The sequence below is a fragment of the Sorex fumeus genome, unplaced genomic scaffold (genome assembly GCF_029834395.1).
Source record: "Sorex fumeus unplaced genomic scaffold, SorFum_2.1 ptg000061l, whole genome shotgun sequence".
NCBI classification, from domain to species: Eukaryota; Metazoa; Chordata; class Mammalia; order Eulipotyphla; family Soricidae; genus Sorex; species Sorex fumeus.
The window spans coordinates 39,158,042-39,179,603 of NW_026606118.1; the positions used below are offsets into that span (position 1 = coordinate 39,158,042).

The 21,562-nt window shown below is 41.0% G+C and overlaps 1 protein-coding gene across 3 annotated transcripts in view; it reads right to left on the bottom strand.

Annotated features, from left to right (window-relative positions):
• The window catches only part of RSPO3 (R-spondin 3), an 87,022-nt gene extending 82,412 nt beyond the window's left edge, over nucleotides 1-4,610 (bottom strand). For 2 of the 3 annotated variants that reach the window (XM_056126093.1, XM_056126092.1), the window contains exon 1: nucleotides 4,154-4,610. In XM_056126093.1, coding sequence (XP_055982068.1) covers nucleotides 4,154-4,250 — 97 coding nt within the window. In that variant the 5' untranslated portion in view covers nucleotides 4,251-4,610. The remainder of the gene's footprint in view (nucleotides 1-4,153) is intronic. The other variant, XM_056126094.1, reaches the window with a different exon arrangement.
• Nucleotides 4,611-21,562: the final 16,952 nt, after the last annotated feature.

Genomic DNA, 21,562 nt, shown 5'->3' on the forward strand with positions numbered 1-21,562 from the left:
GAGGTAAAGAAAGAGAGAGAGAGAAGTGTCTGCAATTGAGGTGGGGTTGGATAGGGGAAGGAAGGAAACTGGAGACATTAGATTGGTGACTGGAAATGTGCATTGGTGAAGGGATGGGTGTTGGAACATTGTATGACTGAAACTCAATCATGAACAAATTAACTGTATACCTCTCTGTGATTCAATTAAAAATTTTTAAAAAAGAAAATGGGTCAACATCTTGAACATTGTTAGTGCGTCATGACCAATAAATTCCAGTGAATCCTATTTATTTTATTGTTATTAATTCTCTACTCTTGATCTGTTTTAGATACTTGTAAAAGATATGCAAGTTTTGTAGATTGATGGAAAGGGTGTGTTTTAATGATGCATATGATTTCAAAACTTACATTAATCTAGAATCCAAATGATTCAAACCCAATAAATGACTTCAAATAAAAAGGATACTACAGTAGTATTTGATGTTTCTAACAATAGTCTTCAGACATAATGTGATCCCACAATGTGTTCTGAATTAATCAGAATATTATATTATGTCTAGCATGTCTCACTAGTACTATTACTTATTTAATTATTTGACAGTAGTCTCATATATAATGTAAGTATCAGTTCAAAAAATTCTACTCACCGGAAAAGTTTGGTCTTAAAATTTTTTAAATAAATGATGAGTTGGGTATCATAAGATATATTAGCATACTTCATCATTTCTCTGTGAAATGGGTCTGCAATAGTTGGTTTACTTAGTCCTCTGTTTCTTAGCAAAGTTAATACCTGCTTCTATACCTAGGGTGGCTCTGTTAATGCCAAGTTAGTAATTCAAATGAAAATTAGAGAAATGGCATGGCATTGTGGTTATAATTACTATGACCAATATTCTATTAGCAGATAATCTAATCAGGAATTCAGAAATTGAGGGTAGTACGTTGTGAAAACTACACTGGAAATCAGCATAAAACTGAACTTGGGTTCTTGATGTAGGGTCTTGTACTTAAGTCAAAGTTTACTTCTTATTGCTTTCTTCACTTCAAATTCTTTGCTGCATATTTTTTGTAAGGACTGTACTTTATGTTATTTTTATGAGCAGTACAGGAATCCATGACACGGGCAAAAAAATTGTTGTATGTTCATTCACCTATAACTCATGTATGTACACGAGTATGTTTAAAACACGAAACTCTCATTTGAAACTCTCACTTAAATGCTATTCTTTTTATTAAAGGAACAAGACTTGTAGTTTGCAACAAAGTAGGAACGTGTGCTGTAACAGTTGTTTTAGGGAAACAGGAGAATTATTTGGCTGAGAATGTTGGTTTTTATCAGCGCTTTTTGAGGATTTACCATGGCTCCTTATACTTGACAATATTTAGCAGTAAAAATAACTCCCAAGAGGTATTTCTGCTAAAATATTTAAGTGACGATTTGGTAGCTACTTCCTATTCTTCATTTTCTCTCATATTTTTAATTAAAAAATGTACAAGTTGAAGAAAAAAAGGAAGAGATTTAACTATAGGTCCAAAGAAATACTCTTGAATATTCATTTCATTGTCTCTTAAAGGCAAAACACAGGAAAGATGGCTTTTTAATAAAATACCGTTGACCTTATTTTTTATTATTTTTAAAGCACCTTTGACTAATCCCTGTTCTTTCTATTTTGTTCAGAGATTTCCAAAGAAATAAGAATGTGCCTATTCAATTTGACTTTTAGGTTTTAGACATTTAAGAAGTCTTTTAGTAGCCGCCCCTACCCCATTGACCAAAAAAGAAAAAAAAATGAAAAGAAAAAAAGGAACACCCCAACTGCACCTGCCAAGAGCGTTTCGTCTGTCCCCTTGGAGAACGCAAGGGGTCGCCCCTCTCCCAAGATTGCGCCAGCAAACACAGTCGCAAATCCAGACTCAAGTGCAGAGTCCTGAGAGTCTCAAAGTACAGGAGCTCCCACCCCGCTGAATAATTGGAATTTCAACCCAATCTCCCCTTGCCTCCCCCGCCCCCCTCCCCCTCTCATCTGCACCAAACAACCAGAGGGCGCTTTAGCCTTGGCTTTGAGACAGCTGAGGCAGGTCGAAAAAGCAGTTTGCCTTTGGACTCCAGGATTCCTCCCCAGTCCAAAACCAGAGGTGCACCCCGCCACCCCACTCCCCACTCCAACCCCCCGCAGCTTCCAGTTAGTTTCCCTGACCGCTGTTCTAGCTGAGGGAGGTGGAAACGAACCGACAGCGAGTTTTCTTTCTCGTGTGTCTTCCTTCAGCAACAGGGTCTTGAACATTTCAACCGAGACAACCTCTAACCCCCGACAGTCAGGACCCTACCCCGTGCCAGCGATTAAGTGATTCCTGCCTCCCTCCCCCTCCCCCCCTTCCCCGGGAGTCTCTAGCGATTGAAGGTGGGTGTGGGGCGCGAGTTTGGAAGCGCATTAAGCAGCAGCAGCAGGAGATGCTGGAATCTCGCATCCCGGTGCCGACCGACCACCTGGATTCCCTGGCGGGATAGTGCTAGGGGCGCAGGTGGGCCAACCCCACCGAGCCCGAGGCGGCTCCTAGGAGCGGCCACCTCAAGGCTGGAGCAAACGGGTCGGTGGAGAAATAAGCAAGAAGACAACCCTTTCCGAGGCCCAGGAGAAGTAATCGGATGCTCTGACCGCTAGTTTAGGCCCTCCTGCCCCGCTGCTAAGTTCCATCCATCCCAGCAGCGGTGTAGCCGCGCGGGAGTTCCCGGGGCTCTGGCCCAACTAGGATTTTCAAAAAGGCAATTTTCAGGTGAATCAAACCTTGTCTGCCTGAGCAGTAAGGCACAAAGGCAGCTTTCAGGACACCCTCGAGTCCGAGGCAGGGCAGAAACAAACAGCATTGGACCAGCGGTTGCTAAATCTCCATCTCACACAACCCAGTACTGTGTCCTCCGGGCTGCGCCCGCGCCTGCCCGCAGGGTCTTCGCGGCGGGCGCTCCGAGAGGGCTCAGCGGGCGGAGAGTCGCGGGCTCCCCGGCCGCTTAAATTCGAGGGGGGGGGGGGGGGTCAAAGCAGTCCCTCAACCCCCGCGAGCGCCATGATTTCTCCTCTCTCGACCCCGGCCAGCGCCCACCCCCACACGCCGGATCCAGAATTGCCCCCACCTTCCCTCCCCGTCTCTATTTGCAACCGGACTCCTGGGACAGCCACAGCCGCTGCCCCACCGGCGAGCGCTCCCGGCTATCCCGTTGCAGAAAGAGGTCCATGCTTGAGAGGGGTCCGTTCATCTGGTCAGGGTGCACCCTGGGGTGCCCCTTCCATCCTAGCTAGAACGCTGTCTGAGCGACTTCCCCAGCCCACCGTGCAAGGAACAGAAGTCAGCCGGTGAAAGATGCGCGCGTAGGTCTGTCGGGGGACCCCACCCATGTGTTGGCCCCAGGGGACCCATTTGGAAGGGCCTGAGATCGTAAAAGCGCTCACGCGTGACAGGCAAGATTGTAACTGGAAACCCGGCCCCTGCAGTTCTCAGTGGCAGGCTTCGGTACTCCTGGACCCCCCGGGAACGCGCTGGGAGCGGGTCTGCATGCGTGCGGACACGCGACCTCGCTGCTCCGCTTGTGCGTGGCCAAGGGCAGGGGGTCGCTCAGAAAGCTTGATCGTGGGATGGGACGCGAGCTCTGTGCCAGGCAGCTGCAGAGCCAGGGAGGTCTTCCCACTCCAGGTGTCGCGCAGAAGCCAGCGGGTACCGCTGCTGAGCACCCCCATCCCCGCCCCTCCGACCCCTGCCCCGTCGTTTCCTCAGCCATCAGGGGGCAACAACCTCGCGGGCTGCGCGTCTGGGACGTTTGGGGCTCGAGGCCCTCGTCCGAACTTCGGAAGGAACGCACGAACCCAGAGAGCGAGTCTGGCAAAGCAGCGAACTTCTCAGCGAACCTAAAGTTGCCAGGGGGCGGGAGTCACCGAGCGCTCGATCCTCCCGAGTCCTGCACCCTGGAGGATGCGAGGAGGACGGAAGGGCACACAGAGGAAGGCATGCAAGATGCCTCCAGCGCAAACACTGAGTTCTGATCTCCTGGGGGTGGGGTGTGGGGGGGGAGTCGTGGATGCAGGGCTGGAGGACCAGCCGCCCCGGGTCCGGACAGGCAAAGCGACCCGACAGGTGAACGCGGCGGGAGGGAGCAAATGCGTAAAGACCGCTGCACTTACTTCTTCGCTGGCGCCTTCCCCGGGAGGCGTTTTGGCTGCCGATGTATTCCATAAAGTTCAAAATGATAAAAAACCAAGAAATCAGTCGCAAGTGCATAGTAACCCAGTAAGAGTTCCCTTCCTTTTCTCCTTTTTTGTCCCCCCCCCCCCCTTTGGATTGTTAATGGTATTGAACGTTTTAGAAATATACGTAGGTGTTAGGCGTTTAAAGAGAGCGAGCGGGCGGGCGCGAGAGCACCCGAGCAGCGGACTCCACCACGCAAATCCGAGAAGCTTGCAGGGATGGCAAACGAAGCGGATCGGGTGAACTGGGAAAAACAACTATAGTGCTTTCAAATGCTCCAAGCCCCGGACGGTGGCGGCTCCGCTAGGGTGGCTGTCAGTGCCGCGAGCGAGGGTTCTCGGAGCAGCCAGCGGCCTCGCCGGGGCGGCCGCAGGTAGCATGGTGCGCGGCGGCGGGTGCGATCCGGGCGGGCGGGCAGGCGGCGGCGGCGGCGGCGGCTGCCCGGGGGGCTCAGAGGTGACGGCGGCTGCAGCGGCAGCGGTTGGAGCCCCAGGAGCGCAGGGGAGCGGGCGCCGTGGGCACCGCGGCCATGGCCAAGGGGCGGCGGAGAGAGACCCCGAGATGCTTCTGCCGCGCGCGAGTAGGAGCCGCTTCAGTGTCGGGCAGGGCTTGGGAAAGCACCCCAGAGGGGAGGAGGGAGCGAGGGAGGGGGCGAGGGAGGGGGAGAGGAGTGGATGGCTGCGGGGGGCGGGGGAGCTCGGGGGGCGGGGAAGGAAACGGCTGGAGCAACAACCCCGAGCGACCTCAATAACTTTCAATTTCAAGAGGGAAAGAGGGAGCTGGAAAAGTACAGGCGCCGCGATTTGGCAGAGGGACGGGAAGAGGCGCCTAAGGGGTCCCGGGTCTGCAGCGGAGCATCCCTGGACACCGCCAAGGAGGCGGTGGCACCCCAGCCGCCCTGCGTGCGGAGAGGAGGGCCGCTCCCGGGGCAGCGGTGGGCGCGCGGGGGCTGGGAGGGTGGAGACCCCCGGGTCGGCACCCGCGTCCCCCTCCCCACCTCGCCGATCCGCGGGTCTCGACAGCCCGGGCCAGGGCGCACCCGGCTCTCGGCCACCGAGTGCCCCGCGTCTCCTCCTCCAGCGCCCGCGCGCACACAGGCCGGGTCCGTGGGGGTCTGCGGAGGGTCGCTGGCAGCGGGCTTCCTGCACCCCCCGCCCCAGTACTTGAGCCCCTCCTCCGTTGCTTTCCTGGCCTTTCTTTCTTGTTTTTTTGTTTTCTCAATAAAAGTAGCTTCAGCTGGGCGTCGGGAGGTCGGTCCCGGGAAAGCTCCGGGGCCGTTAGCGGTCAGCTCGGCCTCGGGTTACCTGCCCCGAGTGCCCCAGGACCCAGAGGTGCGCGCGGCCGGACGGACGCTGGGGAAATGCAGCTGTGCCGCGGCTCCCTCCCGAACTCAGTCTTTGAAGCCACTCTGGAAGATTCCTCCCCCAACTCCAGCAGTTCGCTCAGCAGCTCGCTGCGAGAAGCTCGTTTGCCCTTCCTCCGTGCCTCGTCCCTCCCTCCCTTCCCCTCTCTCCCTCTTTCTGTCTCTCTCCTCTCTTCTTTCTCTCCTTGGCTCTACTCTCCCGCTACCCCCCTGGCTCTACCCCCTTTCGTCTCTGTCACCCTTCCTTTCTTCCTCTCCCCTACTTTTCTTTTCTCTCTCTTTTTCTGCTCTCTTCTTTCTCCTCTCCTTTCTCCTCTCCTCTCAAGTTTTCTTCTGAGGATATTTCGTGCAATTTGGTTTCTCATCTGGGAGATTGGGAATGATGTTTGTCAAGATCTTTACCAGTCTTGGGACGGGACGGGAGGGGTTCATGCCTTCTTCGGGTTCCCAGAACAAGTAGGGCCCCAGAGGCTGTGGAGAAATAATCTTCCTTGGTTCACCCAGGGCTGGGAGAATTGAGGACAGGCTCTCTGGATCTGAATATTATTGGTGGTCAGTGGTAAGCTTTCCAACTCTTTTCTTCAGTGGCACACTGGATGAGCTCTAAGAAGCTGCAAAATATTTCGTTGAAAATCCAAGTCCCCCCTCCCCCAATTATTTTATAATAAACCTGTTCTCTATTGCACTAAGGGACTGCACTTGGTATTACTACTCCTTTGCACAGCACAAACTTTGCACAGCACTTTGAAAGACACCATAGCTTGGACACCATAGCTAAATAAAATACCAAAAATCTTGAAGGGGGAGACAAGATTGTATTTCTTTTCCTTTCATTTGTAATCCCTGTTACTGGTTTGCCTTCAATTTATGTGTTGATAACTGAGAGGAGAATGAAGAAACCAAACAGGCCACTGATACCCATTCCATCCCATTTTGCAAACTTGTAGTACTTCAGTTTGATCTATTTCTCTGAAGTCCTCTGTGGTGAAGTTGTTACACATTCCAGAAAGGAGAATGGAAGAGGCTCTGAGATGGACTGGAAGCCAAAGGAAGAAAACATCAAATCTGCATTCTTGTCAAAATGTTTGAAGTTAGAATCTGTCAGACTGATCATTCCATTGCTAATTCCTTAATTTGATTAAATATCATCTCTTACCTTGCAACCCTGTTCTTTTGTTTGTTTGTTTTTTTGTTTTTGTTTTTTAAAGGGTTTGGTATTTTGGAGAAGACAGCAATTCCATCAAGACTATTATTTGGCTTATTTTTAAGGAGTTTCTATTTGAAGTATTTTCCTTTTTTTTGTGGTCTTCTCTGTAGCACACACCACACACACACACACACACACACACACACACACACACCTCTTTTATTACACTGCATAAGATCTCCTTACAAATGATTGAATTTATCTCTATGAACTAGAGTAGTGAGAGACAACAGGGCAATTCCAATAATGATTATCCAAAAAAGAAGCTACTCTCTTTTTCTGTTCCTGTCTCTTAGCTTTGCTTTCCTTCTTACTTAATACCTCAGATCCTGAATATCTGCACCATAAAACGTGGGGGATTTAAAGGCTGTGGGAGGCTCCCTTTGAAAAGGACTCCAGAGACAGCCTTTCTAATCCAGGACACTTGAGCCGGATGGGCTGAGATTGCAAAAGGGATGTAAAAAAGCAATTTGGTGAACAACTTCAGGGAAATAAACATGAAGAAAGACATTTACTTTTCACTGTGGGTTGTGTAGACATATGTTAGCTTGGATGAGAACAGGAATGGCAGTGTAAATAAATAAACAAATAGTGAGAAGCTGCAGTTCTTGAGCCATCCTAGAAAAGAAGTACTAGAAGCAAGGGCCAGGAAAAGCTTGTCAAGTGCTGTTCTGAGTGAACATAAGGAAAACATTAAATAAACGGCGAGTGTATTCTTTCTCTCTTGACATTATGCTTTAGAATAACTTTTTCCTGATCCATGTTACCGTGCTATTAAATGCATGTTTACTTGCCTGGATGAGGCTTACATTCCCTCAATTGTGCTAGCAGCTTATGGAAAGCATGTCTTGGCTTATTTTATACAACACAGTTGCCCCCCCCCACCTTTTTTTTTTTAATCAAGAAAGCAGCACTCACAGAAGCCTGTGCCTGCCAGTGAATTCTAGGGTCCAAGCCTAAAGCAAATTAAAAACCATAAGCTCAGCATGGAAGGCAACATTTGCTTGTTATTTTTCACTAGAAATCATTAAAGTCCAGGCAGTTTAAGAGAATCAGACCTAAGAGAATCAGACCAGAAGAACAGAATAGTTTAGAATATATCGAGACTAGTTTAAACCACCCTGAGACTACTTCCTCTCTTCTTTATAACCTCCCTTATTTGCCAGTGACAACCGTTACTGTTACTTTTTTTTTTAATCCATTGTAGCAGTGGCACTTTAAGGAAAGAATATGAATGTCGTATTGTTGAATCCATACTGAAAATATGTGGAAGGGGGTGTGTTTGAGAAAGAAAGAACAAGCCCAATAGTTTGGAATGGGATATAACTAGTAGTGCTGAGAGATGTTTGGCAAAGTTTGGGCTGACATCAGTCATTCTACCACAGAGCTGACATGCAGATCCTGAAAATGCTCAGTTCTCCAGTTACTCAGGTCTGGAGGCATCTGAGTGAGTAAATCAACAGGGCATTGCTGGCTGGGGCTATGTAACTGACAGAACTAGAAGACATCTCTGAAATACAGAGCAGCCAACAACATGTAAAAGTCATTGAAATGAGTAGGTGAAGGACAACTACTATTTTTAGAGAGAGAAATAACGGAGACAGAATTATTACAGCAATTGAAGAATGATAAAATGTTTATGTAGCATTAAGGGAATGAGAAAATCAAGACCTGTGATGGATTACTTTCTTTCAACAAGAATTCTTCTTCCCAGATGAAGTTATGGGTCACTTATAAAACTGTGCTAAGCCTAGTCTGCAGTGCTTATGTTAAAAAAAAAAAAAAGAAAAAATCCTTTCACAAGTCAGTTAATTGGAATTTTTAAAAGAGTGAATATCCAAATATACTTTATATAAATAATTTGATGCCTCAGAAAAATTTGATGATGGGATTAAAATATCAAAGAGCTGAGTATTGTAATAAAGGGGAGATTAGACTAACAATGTGGAGATCAAGGTGAATCCTTGGTCTGTTCTGTATTTATTGTATTTCAGCTTTTTTCTTTTGAAAATGAGAAGTTCAACAAAAATTGACCTCCCTTTCAGTTCTGAAGAAAAAGGCAATATGTCCAAAAAAGAAAGACAGACTTGTGATTGCAAATGTCAAAGCTATTTCTAGTAATGTGACATCACAACTTTCATTTACGGAATTGTGTTTAATTGAATGGGCCCAGATTTAGAAATCTGCTTTCAAACTTGTTATTTTTCTGGAAATGCCTAACCCATTACAAGAATCCTAGATGACTCTCGTCTAGCAAAATAAGTGCAGGACTAGTATAATTTTTCTAGATGTTTATAGAATTTGAGCCAACGAAGAACAGATTTTAAACCTCAAATTCTGGGCAGGCTTTTAGAATGAGTAGGGAAAAGAACTTTTCCACCTCAGGGAAATTCACTCAATCTCATCTTGATGTCAGGGATTGAAATCCTAGGTGAGGAGGGACGATGTGTTTTATAGAATAAAGACTTTTCTTTGTTATTTGTTGCATTTTTGTTCATATCTTTGGATTAAGCTTTATGTCCATGTCTCCTTTGTTCTAGAAACTTCTTCAGAAAGTCATCAATGAGGCTTGAGTAGCTGTGGTCACAGCTGGAGATTGAGGGATTACTCTCAAACACATAAAAGGACTATAAGATATAGAGTACAAGAATAAACCAGGTATAACTTAAACGAGCAACATTTTTGTTATTATTTGCAATGACTTTTACATGCATTATCTTAAAACAGCCTTGAAAGACATTATTTCATAAATGAGAAAGCTGAAGCCATTCTCACTAGACCAAGTTTATATAAAAAATATAACCTGCTTTTTACCTCAAACGGTTATTTTCCTTGCTCTCCATGCTTCCTAGGATGTTGGCTTCTAGGGACAAATCATCAGAACTTTCCTTTGATTTCTGTTGGGCTGAGTCAATGAGGGAAATAGCAGGAAATCAGAACATGGTGAGAGATCAATTCTGTTCCCTCTCGGCTTTGTTGAGATTCTGGAGTGACTTTACCCCTTAGGTGGTTGAAGCTTTGTTGGACAGCCCCTGTTTTTGTAGATCTTGGACTGAACCTAGTTCACCATTTACTCTTTGCTCTTTAGGCACTAGAATGAAAAATCATTTTCCATTGTTTCAGGCCTCTGGATGCCTCAATATTTTCTGTTGTTTCCTTTTAATCAGATTTTTTTTTTTTTTATAAATAGTCCTTTTGTAGAGCAAAATCTTTAAAAAAAATTCTTTCTGGATCCACAAGTGATGCTATAAGTAGAAGAACTGGACTTGAAATGATATCTCAGATACAAAAGTAAGAGATGATATTGACATTAGGCCTATTTTGTCTGAGTCACTTTTTATCTATTTTTACTGTTAATTAAAAAGTCAAGAGTGCCTTATGGGAAGAGATAGTGAAAGCTGGCAGCTAAAAGAAATGAACCATTCTTTCTTCAACCACACAAATGTTTATTGATTGAGTTCACTGTGTGATTCAAGAAACAGAGTTTAGGCATGATTTTTAAGAAAAAGACAGTTGAAGGAATGACTTTATAAGTAGTACGAGTACTGTTAAATGCAGTGGTATAGTGGGGACGGGAGAGGAAAAAAACGCAGTTGTATAGTTTGCAACAGAAAATGTAGCAGTATGTCTAATAATAAGCATTAGGAAGCATATCTTAAAAGAAGCTACATGTATGTAGGTCTGTATCTATACATATATCCACATATACATAGATATAGCTATAGCATATAAGATGAGGTAAAGTAGAATATGACTATTGTGCATCTAAGTCTGTTGGTTTTTTTTATATATTTTCATCAAAATGCTAGAAGATTTTCCAGTCTAAGAAACAGTCAATGTAGAACATAATGACTAAAGAAGACAAGCAAACTAACACATTAAATAAGAAGGTGGGAAAAAGCATAAAGCTTGGCTTTAATAAGCCTATTTCATAAATTTTCACATGAGCAAATGGACAATTCTACAAACTACTGATGGATTTGGGTAACTACATTATGTAAGTTGCTGACACTATATAAAATGGATGTAAAGAGGTATGAAACTGAAGAATAGACACTTGCCCTTATGTAGAACACTGTGGGTAAGTAAGATAGACCTCTAACCATAAAAAGCATTCCTCAGATAAAGGCTCTGTAGTGTCTTGTGGGAAGAAGCTAGAGAAACAGTAGCTCTTTGGGGTGGGATGGGGGGTTGCTGGGTAGGGTGGATAAACTGTCTAGTTTGAGTTTTTCTTTAAATGAAGAAATGTAATTTTTCTTGAATGAGATTGCTTAGATGTGAGGAGAGAGGAAAAGGAGGAAATATGTTTTCAGAGGGTAACAAAAAAATTAGAAGGAAAAAGGTGTCTAAGGGAGAATTAGACTTGGAAGAGCAGGACTGTGTCTAAGATGTTTAAAAGACTGATTTAAAAAGTTTAAAGGACTGTTGGTAAATCTTCATATGGAGAGGGCAGAGACAATGTTTTTGTTTTAAGCTGATCCAGATTGAAAGGTGGAGGAATAAACTAGTCCATCTTGTTCTCTGGAGGTTGTGGCCACGGTTGGCTGCCTGCTTGGTAGGGAGGCAGCCACACTCCAAGAGTGGCATCGCGCCTCCTTCTCCTGAGGCAATTCAATGTGACTGAGTATCGGCCATGTGGGAGTGTTGTTAATGGCTAATACCTATGTGGGGGGTCTATGTATGTTAATGATTTGACCAGTGCACTGTAGTTAGATGGTGAGTTGATTTCTCTCAAACGAGAAAAATGACATTTCATTTCTATTTTTTTCCTCGAAGTGCTTGATGATATTTAGGGTAACCCAAGGAAAAGAAGAAAGTCAGTTTTTCTAGGTGTCTGGTACTCTCATGCACTTGCTCTATCTCCATGCTATCCTCATGTATTCTAGCACTGCTTTCTACATATTCTTTTCAGACAGTGTTTTGTGCATTCAACCCTGATAAAAGTCTCCTGCTGAGTCTCATACATTGAACATTCTAGTCCTCTTCACATCACTAGTTCCCTATCTTGCAACCTAATCCTACTTCACATATCAGTGATAAAGAATTAGCTTAGCATTTCCCTTTATCCTTCTCTTCTTCTACATAATCTTTTTTTTTTCCTCTAGAGCCATATTTTAATTTCACATTGCCTTAGAGGGCATGCCTCAGGTAATATAGTGCTTAGAAAAGACTGGTCAGTGAAGCCCAAAACACTGTTCCAAGGGGAGGGTATCATTAACCTCTGAATAAATGTTGAAATCTGGTACCACATATGGTACCCTGAGCATTACCAGGAAGTGATCCCTGAGCACCAGCAGGTGTAGCCCTCAAACAAAAAACAAAGAACTGCCCCCCCCCCCCAGAAAAAGAAAAAGAAAAGAAATAAAAATCTCTAGTTGATTAGTGGTCCTGACAATTTTAAATTTACTTGCACTTTTTCCATTTTTGCAGGTGATAGTCTGTGTTTATAGTGAAATGGCCACAATAGAGTATTCTGAAAAAAAAAAAGAGAGAGGGAAGCAAAGGACTTTACTCACAGAAACATAATATCTGTTATATTCTATATGCAACAAATCCCTTTAAACTCAGTGGCTTAAAATGTCAACTATTTAAGGCTTTCAATAATTTTGTGGGTTGACTGGCTGCTGCTGATCTCTGGTCTCATTCACATGCTACATTTAGCTATAAAATTACTTGGGACCTGGATTCAACTGAGATGGGGGAGATACTAGAACTCTTCCTCTGTTCATCAGTTTTCTGGGTTCTAGGTACATGCAGGGCAAGTTGTAGAGACCTGATGTTTTTCAATGTACTTGCACTAAATTTTGTTATCAAAGTAACAAAAGTCACAGAGTAAGCTCAGCTTCCAGAATTCACCCATGATTTAATATAAGAAAAATATAAAAATAATTGTTGTCTATTTATATCCACCATATAGTTTATAAATAGGTAATCAATTGGTCTCTCTATATAGGGAGGCTTTGGAATCCCTTGGCTGACCAGAATACTGACATTGAATTTACAATTTGCAGAGTGTACTAATTCTAGAATAGTTGCTTCTCCTCTCTCTCTCTCTCTCTCTCTCTCTCTCTCTCTCTCTCACACACACACACACAATCCACTGGATTTAGTTCTAATATTGAGGGAGGCCTCAGAAAAGTTAGTTCTGTTCAAAGTTCCAGGCCTCTTCAAGGATGGCTTTTTGGACTACATATAAAGTTATTATGGTTTGGAACACACAGCAAAGGGAGAAAAAAAAAGCTGGCCCATTCTGACCTTGAGTGAGGTCATGAGGGCTTTCCTCATGAAGAGGTAACTTTATCCTGTTATTTTTCTTTCTTTCTCTCTTGTCTGAAGAGTTAAGACAGCATTACTTAGGATTTGTGAATACAACACAGAAGCGATCTCATTAGGAAGGACCATTAAATGAGAAGGCCTTCTCCTGCTGGGAAGCCTTCTTTTTAATCTACCAAAGTTGACTAAAGGACATCATTTTAGAGCACAGGAATATGGAGTGGCATAATTCTAAGATTAATGGAATAGATGCTATTGTTTTGCTTATAAAATAGATTTACCTTCAGGATTTAGAAAATAAGGCAAGTAAATTAGTGAATTTTCTTTCTTTAAATTCAAATTTAAAGTGGGTAGGGCATTTGTCTTGCACACGGTTGACCCCAGTTCGATTCCCAGCATCCCATATGGTCCCCTGAGCACAGCCAGGAGTAATTCCTGAGTGCATGAACCAGGAATAACCCCTGTGCATCGCTGGGTGTGACCAAAAAAAAAAGACATTGTCTCCTGCAGGCATAGAACTGAGTACCAGTTAGTCTGACCCAACCATCCCCCAAAATAATAAAAATAAAGAAAGAAACAGTTTTCTATTGATTTTGCATGAGTTTATGGTAAATAATTGTTACTGTGATCATAAGGATTAACACATCTTTTCATAAATTATGAATTGTATAAGATATGATATCTTTCATGTTTTTGTTAAAGGAAAATGGAATAATAGAAACTCAAAGATAACCTGGCTTTTAGTAGATGAATTGAGGATGTTTTCCAATAACAACTGGAGGATGTCTCATTAAAAGAATTATATTTATATGTATAGTTTTCTCTCTGTATGTATATTCTATTATCACAAAGATATTCACATAATTTTATACATACTACTTAAATTTCATTGTTATATACTTATTTATTTTATTTTTTATTTTAGGCACTGTGATTTACAATTTTGTTACTGATAGGGTTCCATACATATGACATTCTAATAACACCTTCCATCAGAGTCTCCACTTCTCTCCACCGTTGTATCTGCTCAGGGTGACCATCACCCCCGACCTCTACCTCTTGCTTTTGACCATTTGCTATTGCCTTTTCTACCACAAACTTATTTTAGATGCAAATAATCCAAAGAAAAGTAAGAACAAAGGAATTATTTAAATCACATTATTTTCTCTGGGGAGGGGGTTTTGGGTCACATCTAGACATGCTTAGTGGATATTCCTGACTTGGTTCAGGAGTGACCATGGACAGTTCTTAGGGACCATATGTGGTGCCAGGATTCAAATTGAGGTTGGCTGCATGCAAGGCCAGTGCCCTAGCCTCCTGTACTATCTCTCCAGAGACCTAGATTGTTTTCTGTATAAATTTATATTAAGAAAGATTGTTTATCTATAAATTTATATTAAAAAGATTGTTTGGCCTATAAATAGCATAATGAAATATGAGAGTATGAGAGAATGCGTGTCTGATAAGAATTCTGAGTGATTTTGGAAGAAGAAAAGTAAAAGCAGAAAAAAAAAGTAAAAGCAAAAGCAGACACTGCAGGAAAATGAAGCCACAGAAGAGGATATATGAGTATTTAAAGATGACTTAGTTTTTAGGTTGGAGCGATAGCACAGCGCGTAGGGCTTTTGCCTTGCACGCAGCCAACATGGCCAACCAGAATCCGATTCCTCCGCCCCTCTTGGAGAGCCCGGCAAGCTACGAAGAATATCTCACCCGCACATTTATATAATGGAATTAATCATTAATAAAAAATAAATTAGGCACTTCTATGACACCTAACCAAACAAACAAAAAAATAAATACTTCACTAAGAATCCTCAGTGACAACAAAGATTTCTGATTGGCTACTAGTATCCTTATTATGATTTAAAGATTGCTCCCATTAGGGAATTTTTTTTTAAATTATGGTCCTGACTTCTAATATTCTTTATTGCTTTATTTCAGTGAAATATTTAAAAAAGTGCTTAACAGATAGAATTGTCATTACTTAAAATGAAATAAATAGCTACAACTATTTTATCCATTTAATCTAAAACATTCATTATTTGGGACAGGTACCTCTAGATCATAAAGGGATTGTTCTACTTTGAGTCTGCTCAAGTAATCTTTCTTGAATCCCTAGTAATGTTCTTGCCATGAACTTACGAAGATAGTATAAATTTCTGCTCTCTAAAACTTGTTGATAATTCACAAGGAAAATTGGAGATCCAAATATAGAACTTTATGGAAAGACATCTTGTAGCTAAGCATCTGTCACTGTCACTGTCTTCCGTTGTTCATCGATTTGCTCAAGCGGGCCCAGTAATGTCTCCATTGGAGACTTTTGTTGTTACTGTGTTTGGCATATCGAATACATCACGGGTAGCTTGCCAGGCTCTGCCGTGCGGACGAGATACTCTCGGTAGCTTGCTGGGCTCTCTGAGAGGGATGGAGGAATCGAACTCGGGTCGGCCATGTTGGCTGCGTGCAAGGCACACGCCCATATCATTGTCAGAAGGAAAAGAGAATGGAGAGCACATTTGGAATGGGAAGAAAAAGAGTAGATGAGTTAAACAAAAATGCCATAGTCCAGTTCCCTGAAAAGTGATCATTCATAATCTTTTCCATTTTTTAGGAGTGGTAGAATTATCACAGATACATAGGGATCCAATGCAAAATGTTAAAATGTTCATAAGTAACATAAGACAAAGGTCAGAGGATATACTAATATTGCTCTCGATGCTTGTAGAACCTAATATAATATTTATAGTCAGATCTTCTTGTGGTCCAGAGGCACCTTGACAGTGCTACTGTAAGTGTAAAACATCATAATGTATATTTCCCTATAATGCTGACCTTGGCATGGACATATGTGATAATTGTGCAGCTATTTAATAGTCTATTTCTCACTGTGCCTTCTGAACATACGTAGAGATTTTATTTTCTCACTGGTCCCTCCCCGCCCCCCCCCCTTTACAATTAGGCAGTAAATGTATAAATAAAAAGCACTGAGAGCTGAAGTGATATGATTCACTTCAAGGTAGAAGTTAAAGAACCAAGGTCAGATTTCTCTTACTCCCTTTTTAAGATTGCTATGGAAATGCATAGAATGAATCAAAGTTTTTGGCTAGATCACTATGAAGTTATGGTGAACAATCCTCTCACTTTAGACCTCCGCTGATTATATTGGACATACAGATACTTTGTAGTAATTGGGTTCCTAACATTTCCCTTTACTCATATTCTGATTCCTTGAGTCAGTATAGACATTAGCAGATATAAACCAACATAATTGTTCAGGAAGGAAATAAATAAAGAAATAAAGTCCCACAATTTCCATCAGACTAATCAAGTGAGATGTTGAATATAGCTTATAGTCCAGTAAACTCTGACTGGAGTAATAGTATAGAGGGTAAGGTGTTTGTGTTTGCCTTGCATGCAGCTGACACAGGCTTGATCTCTGGAACCACATATGGTTCTTCAAGACCCACCAGGAGTGATCCCTGAGTATAAAGTCAGGAGAAAACTCTGACGCCACCAAGTGTGATCTCAAACCCAAACCCAAACCAAATGAACAAACAAACAAAAATCCAAACAACCCCTCCCCTCACCAAATCATAGAAAATTTGATTCTTCTGGAATACACTACATTTCAGTTGCTAAGTTAGTAGGAATTTAAAAGTGAAATAAAGTGATTCACTTTTTCTTTCTGAAATTGAAAACTTTATTGGTATTTTAATAAAGACATTTACTTCAGTTATTTCTCTCTCCTGGCTTAGATTAGTAATTCATCTGAGTCAAAAGACATGTAAGAGAGGGATGTTATTTTAACGAATAGTAAAATGGACAAAAAACAAAGTTTACCTACATTAAAGCAAGTAAAATTCATGAATCTTGATAAAATAAAGATGCAAAATAGTCCTCTATATTTTTTTCATTATTTTTTATGTGCATTGTTAAAGAAAGATTGCCATTATTATAAAGTTGAAGCATACATTGTGGAAAACTTAAAAAAAATAATAGTCTATCTAGTTTTTTATACTTGGCAAATATTTCAAGCTCATGCCACAGTTTCCTTCTTTTGAGGTACATGTGACTGATATGCTCTCAGCATTTTAATAACCAGGTACTAAAACACTTCAGGATACCGAGGTCACAGTTCTTTGTTCCCTAATTGCAAAGGTAGTAGGAATTCGACAACATTGAAATCTGTTTGCCACCAGACTTGAGAGGATTGGAGCATTTTAAAGCATCCTTGAGAGAGGCAAAAGTATAGACTGCATTTAAAGACCTCTAGGGAAGGAAATTTCCAATCCATTTTGCAAGGTTGTTTGTTTGTTTGTTTGTTTTGCTTTTGAGCCACACCTGGTAATTTTCAGGGCTTACTACTGGCTCCACACTCAGAGATCACTCCTGGTAGTGCTTTGTGGACCAAATGATGTTGGGGATTGAACTTGGGTCGGCCATGTGCAGGGCAAACACCTTACCTGCTGCAGCATTGCTCAGGCCTTTGTTTTTTGCAATTTTTAAAAATACAGACCAAGTTTAATTTTGTTCTAACAATAAGTTATGTCCACAAAAAATTTATGTGCTGAATTGAAATTTTGAAAGTAAATCAGAACCTTTGCCTAGAAACTGGTAAACTCCTGATTCTTAATGAACATTTTAACTTAACTTGATTTAAAATTTTTATGAAGTTGAATTCTACAACAGAGAACTCTTAAGATCATCTGGAATGTATTACTTTATTTTATACATGAGGGAACTAAGACTCAAAAGATTAGAAGACTTGTTATGGGCATACTGGCAAAGCTGAGACTAAAACCCACTCACTCCCTCTCATGACTAGAATCATTTTGACCACACCAAGATTCTAAATGGTCCTTTATGCAGAATTCACTGTTTCATCACTCATACTATTATTTTTCCCCCCATCAACAGAGTCCAAGAACAGCTCATTCATTTATCAGTACATACATTCTTTTGTTCACATATATTCAACATTGTCTTAGTACTTTTTTTTGTATTTGTCATTTAACTCCAATATGATTAGCAAAGGAAAAATTCTTCTATAGTCAAAAACAAATATGGCTCTATCAATTTTCATACACCTTCATTTCAATACTAATTTTGAATGATTCTTCATTGTTTTTTTTTTTTGTTTTTGTTTTTGGACCACACCTGGCAATGCTCAGGGTTTACTCCTGGCTCTACACTCTGGAATTACTCCTGATAGTGCACAGAGGACCATATGGTATGCTGCAGATTGAATCTGCATCACCCACATACAAGGCAAGCACCCTTCTACTATTTTTATAGGTGTACTATGTCTCTAGACCCTCTTCATTGATTTTTAATGATTTTTTTTCAGAATTTAGGATTAGACTAATTCTGAATATAATTATGAGGTATAGAGGAAAACACCTTAGCTCTGATTTTTTTTAGGAGAAGCAAACAAATGAATATTAGAAACATGAATAGGAGAAAATATATTTAATTAAGTAGCAATGGCTAATTTACATGGTTATGAATTCTAAGGTAAATAAGACAAATGGGGGTTTTGATCCTAATCTAAGTACAACAAACAGTGGTTCTCAGATTGAGAGATTGGTAACTTCCTATGACAAAACCTTGCCTCCAAATGTTTGTCTTGCCTTAATATAAATATCTCTGATAAAAATGTACTTTTGTGGATAGCCTCAAATTTAGGTAGTAAGCACAGGGTAAGTTTATGGCAATGGTGTCTCCCTAGGTCTACAGGGCCTTTATAAATGTAAACTTCTTGTCAAAGTGGCACTCAATGGAAAAAAATCAGTTCTAGACACCTTGGAAAATGACTGGATATTTTGTGGAAAACTGGTCCTATGTAGTATAAAGAAGATATAACAATTTTATATGTGCTTTTGTTACAGAAGTGCATTTTTAAAAAAGGGAAGGTCATATCAGCAGTACTTTGGGGCTAATGCTGACTGGTCAGCAGATGCCAAGCATGTGTCAATTCCTGTACCATATTTCTGGTTCCTATTTTTTTAAAAAATAAAAGATATTTAATATAATTGTTTTAGAAAATCTGGCTTTTTTCATATTAAGGAAAACATTGGTCAAACAATTCGAATGGTGTATTGGAGAGATAGTACAGTGGGTAAGGTGCTTTTCTTGCATGCAGCTGACCTGTATTTTATCCTCAGCACCACTTATGGTACCCCCAAAACTGTCAGGAGTGATTTCTGAGCAGAGAAAAGAGCAAGATTAAAGCACGATAAGATTTTTTTTTTAACTCCAAACAGATAAATGAATAAGTGAATAAATAGAAAAAATAGGTAAAATTTATTCACTTATTATTTGATCACAACATTATAAAAATCACTTTCTTCCTACTTCCATAAAGACAATCAGTGAGAGTACTATGTATGTATAATGAGTAATAAACATAAATTTATGAAACACTGTGATTACTAAGAAATGAGGATTATGTTCTTTAAAGTCATAGTTGAGTTATGAAGATCTTATAGAGAAATAAAGTATCCCTAGTAAGAGGTGATTCTTTGTACCAGTGTCTTAATGTTTTCCTGACTGTGGTCCCCCTTCCTAGCTTATTTCCTTACAGTGATTTCCTTGTCCTACCAGATGACCTGCATTTTCATGCTGTGATCCCTCTTTTAGGCGACTTTCACCTGTGGCTCCCTTGGAATATCCAGGGTATTTCAAGTCATTCAAGTCAAGGTACTTGTCTTCAAAGGGTTCTTTGATGGTGCCAGTCTTTGATGGCTTGAGTATTAAAATAGTTTTGAAGCAAATCTGATGAAGATAGAGGGGAAAGATAATTCATGTATTGAAGTTATCACTGTTCAAAGGAAAAACTTGGATTTAAATATATGAGATGAATTGCATGACCCACTCTGTGTATATGATTCTTCAAAATTCTCAGATTCAACTTTTGAGAGCTTGTGTTCCAGGTCTGATGGAACCAGGACTTATTGGTACATTATGGTGCCTAACTGTTCTATCTGGGAAGATTGGCAAAATACTCTCAATTTTCTCTTTCATGTTGTTTTCTTACTCACCCCTGAAATCAAAAATATATAAATAATGTGCTTTTGGGGGAGGTAAAGGAAAGGAAATATGAGTGAGTGAGTGCTCAAGCTCTGGCTCTATTCCCAGAGATATCAGATTAATCTTCATTGCTCTTCACATGTGGTTCACAGAGAAGCAGCACTGATATGTTATTAGAAATGGGCTGAACTGCAGCACAATTAAATTAAAATATCTGGGATTGGGAGGAGATATCTCTGATTTAGCATTTCCTAGGAGATTCTAATGTATACTAGAAAAGAACCAGAAAATGCCAGTAAAGCTCTACTTTCCCCCAAGAGCCTCTTATCTTCAAATAAGAAGTGCTCCCCTTGTTAACAAAACAGATTTCAGAGTTTAGGTTTAGTACATACTGAATTAGCAATTAGAATTTCCATGAAGATACTGTTCATCTGTATATTTAACAAGCAATCTCATTGACATTTATTAACAGTCAAGACTGAGAAACATCAGTAATCCATATGTTATTCCATTTCTTCCATCTGGTGACCTCATAGGAGTTCATTTATGTTTCAGAACACCTACATTCTTCTAACAGGTAAGGAGATGGAATGGTCTCACAAAGTGTGGTAAATATAGAAAGATGAGAGTGTGGTAAGATACAAATTCCCAAGTATCTGATGGGATGGGATCAAAAGTGAAGATGGAATTGGAATCACCTGCACCCTTTTTAACAGTCTCAGGATATCACTACTGAACCAAGATTAGCGAATTATTCTCACTAACATTCTTTGTTTGGCAAAGGGCTATTGTTGAAGGGGGACATTTCAGAGATATGAAGGGAACAATAGAGAAAGGAAATCTGAATGGTTGACTTGACTGAGTCTTGGGGCACATTCAATATGAAGGGAATCAGTACATGCTTTTCAAAATGCTGAGTTCTTTAAATGCCTGTTGCTACTATTTGACCCCGATATCTAAAACTCCTGATTTCATGTAGCATTCTTTTTTGGTAAATGCGACTCAGAAAGAGAAACTGCTTTTCTGTTATTGGTGTGTATTATTCTTGTTTGTACTTGTTTTTGTTTAACTTATCTGCCATATTGACAAGGAAAACCAGGTTGGTTCAACTGATTATTCCCAAATATGTTAGTTATATTAAATACTGTACTTTTCAAGAACTTTCAGTGACTTACAGAACCATTTACAAAATAATCTTATTATTTAATTTTGTTTTTAGCTTAGAAGGTATTCTAAAGCATCTACACAGAGAAATATGTAGAAAATCTTGAAGGAGGAGACAATTTTCATCTTATCATTTATAACATTAACTATTTTTTAGCTTCTCATTAACTATTATTTAGCTAATTCAAGAGAATGTAAATGCATATTGGATTTCCCATAGTGCTAATATAGAGATACTTCAGAGACACAGTGAGTTATCTCACCTAGTTTGTATAGCTGGGCAAATTACAAAACCCGAAGATAATT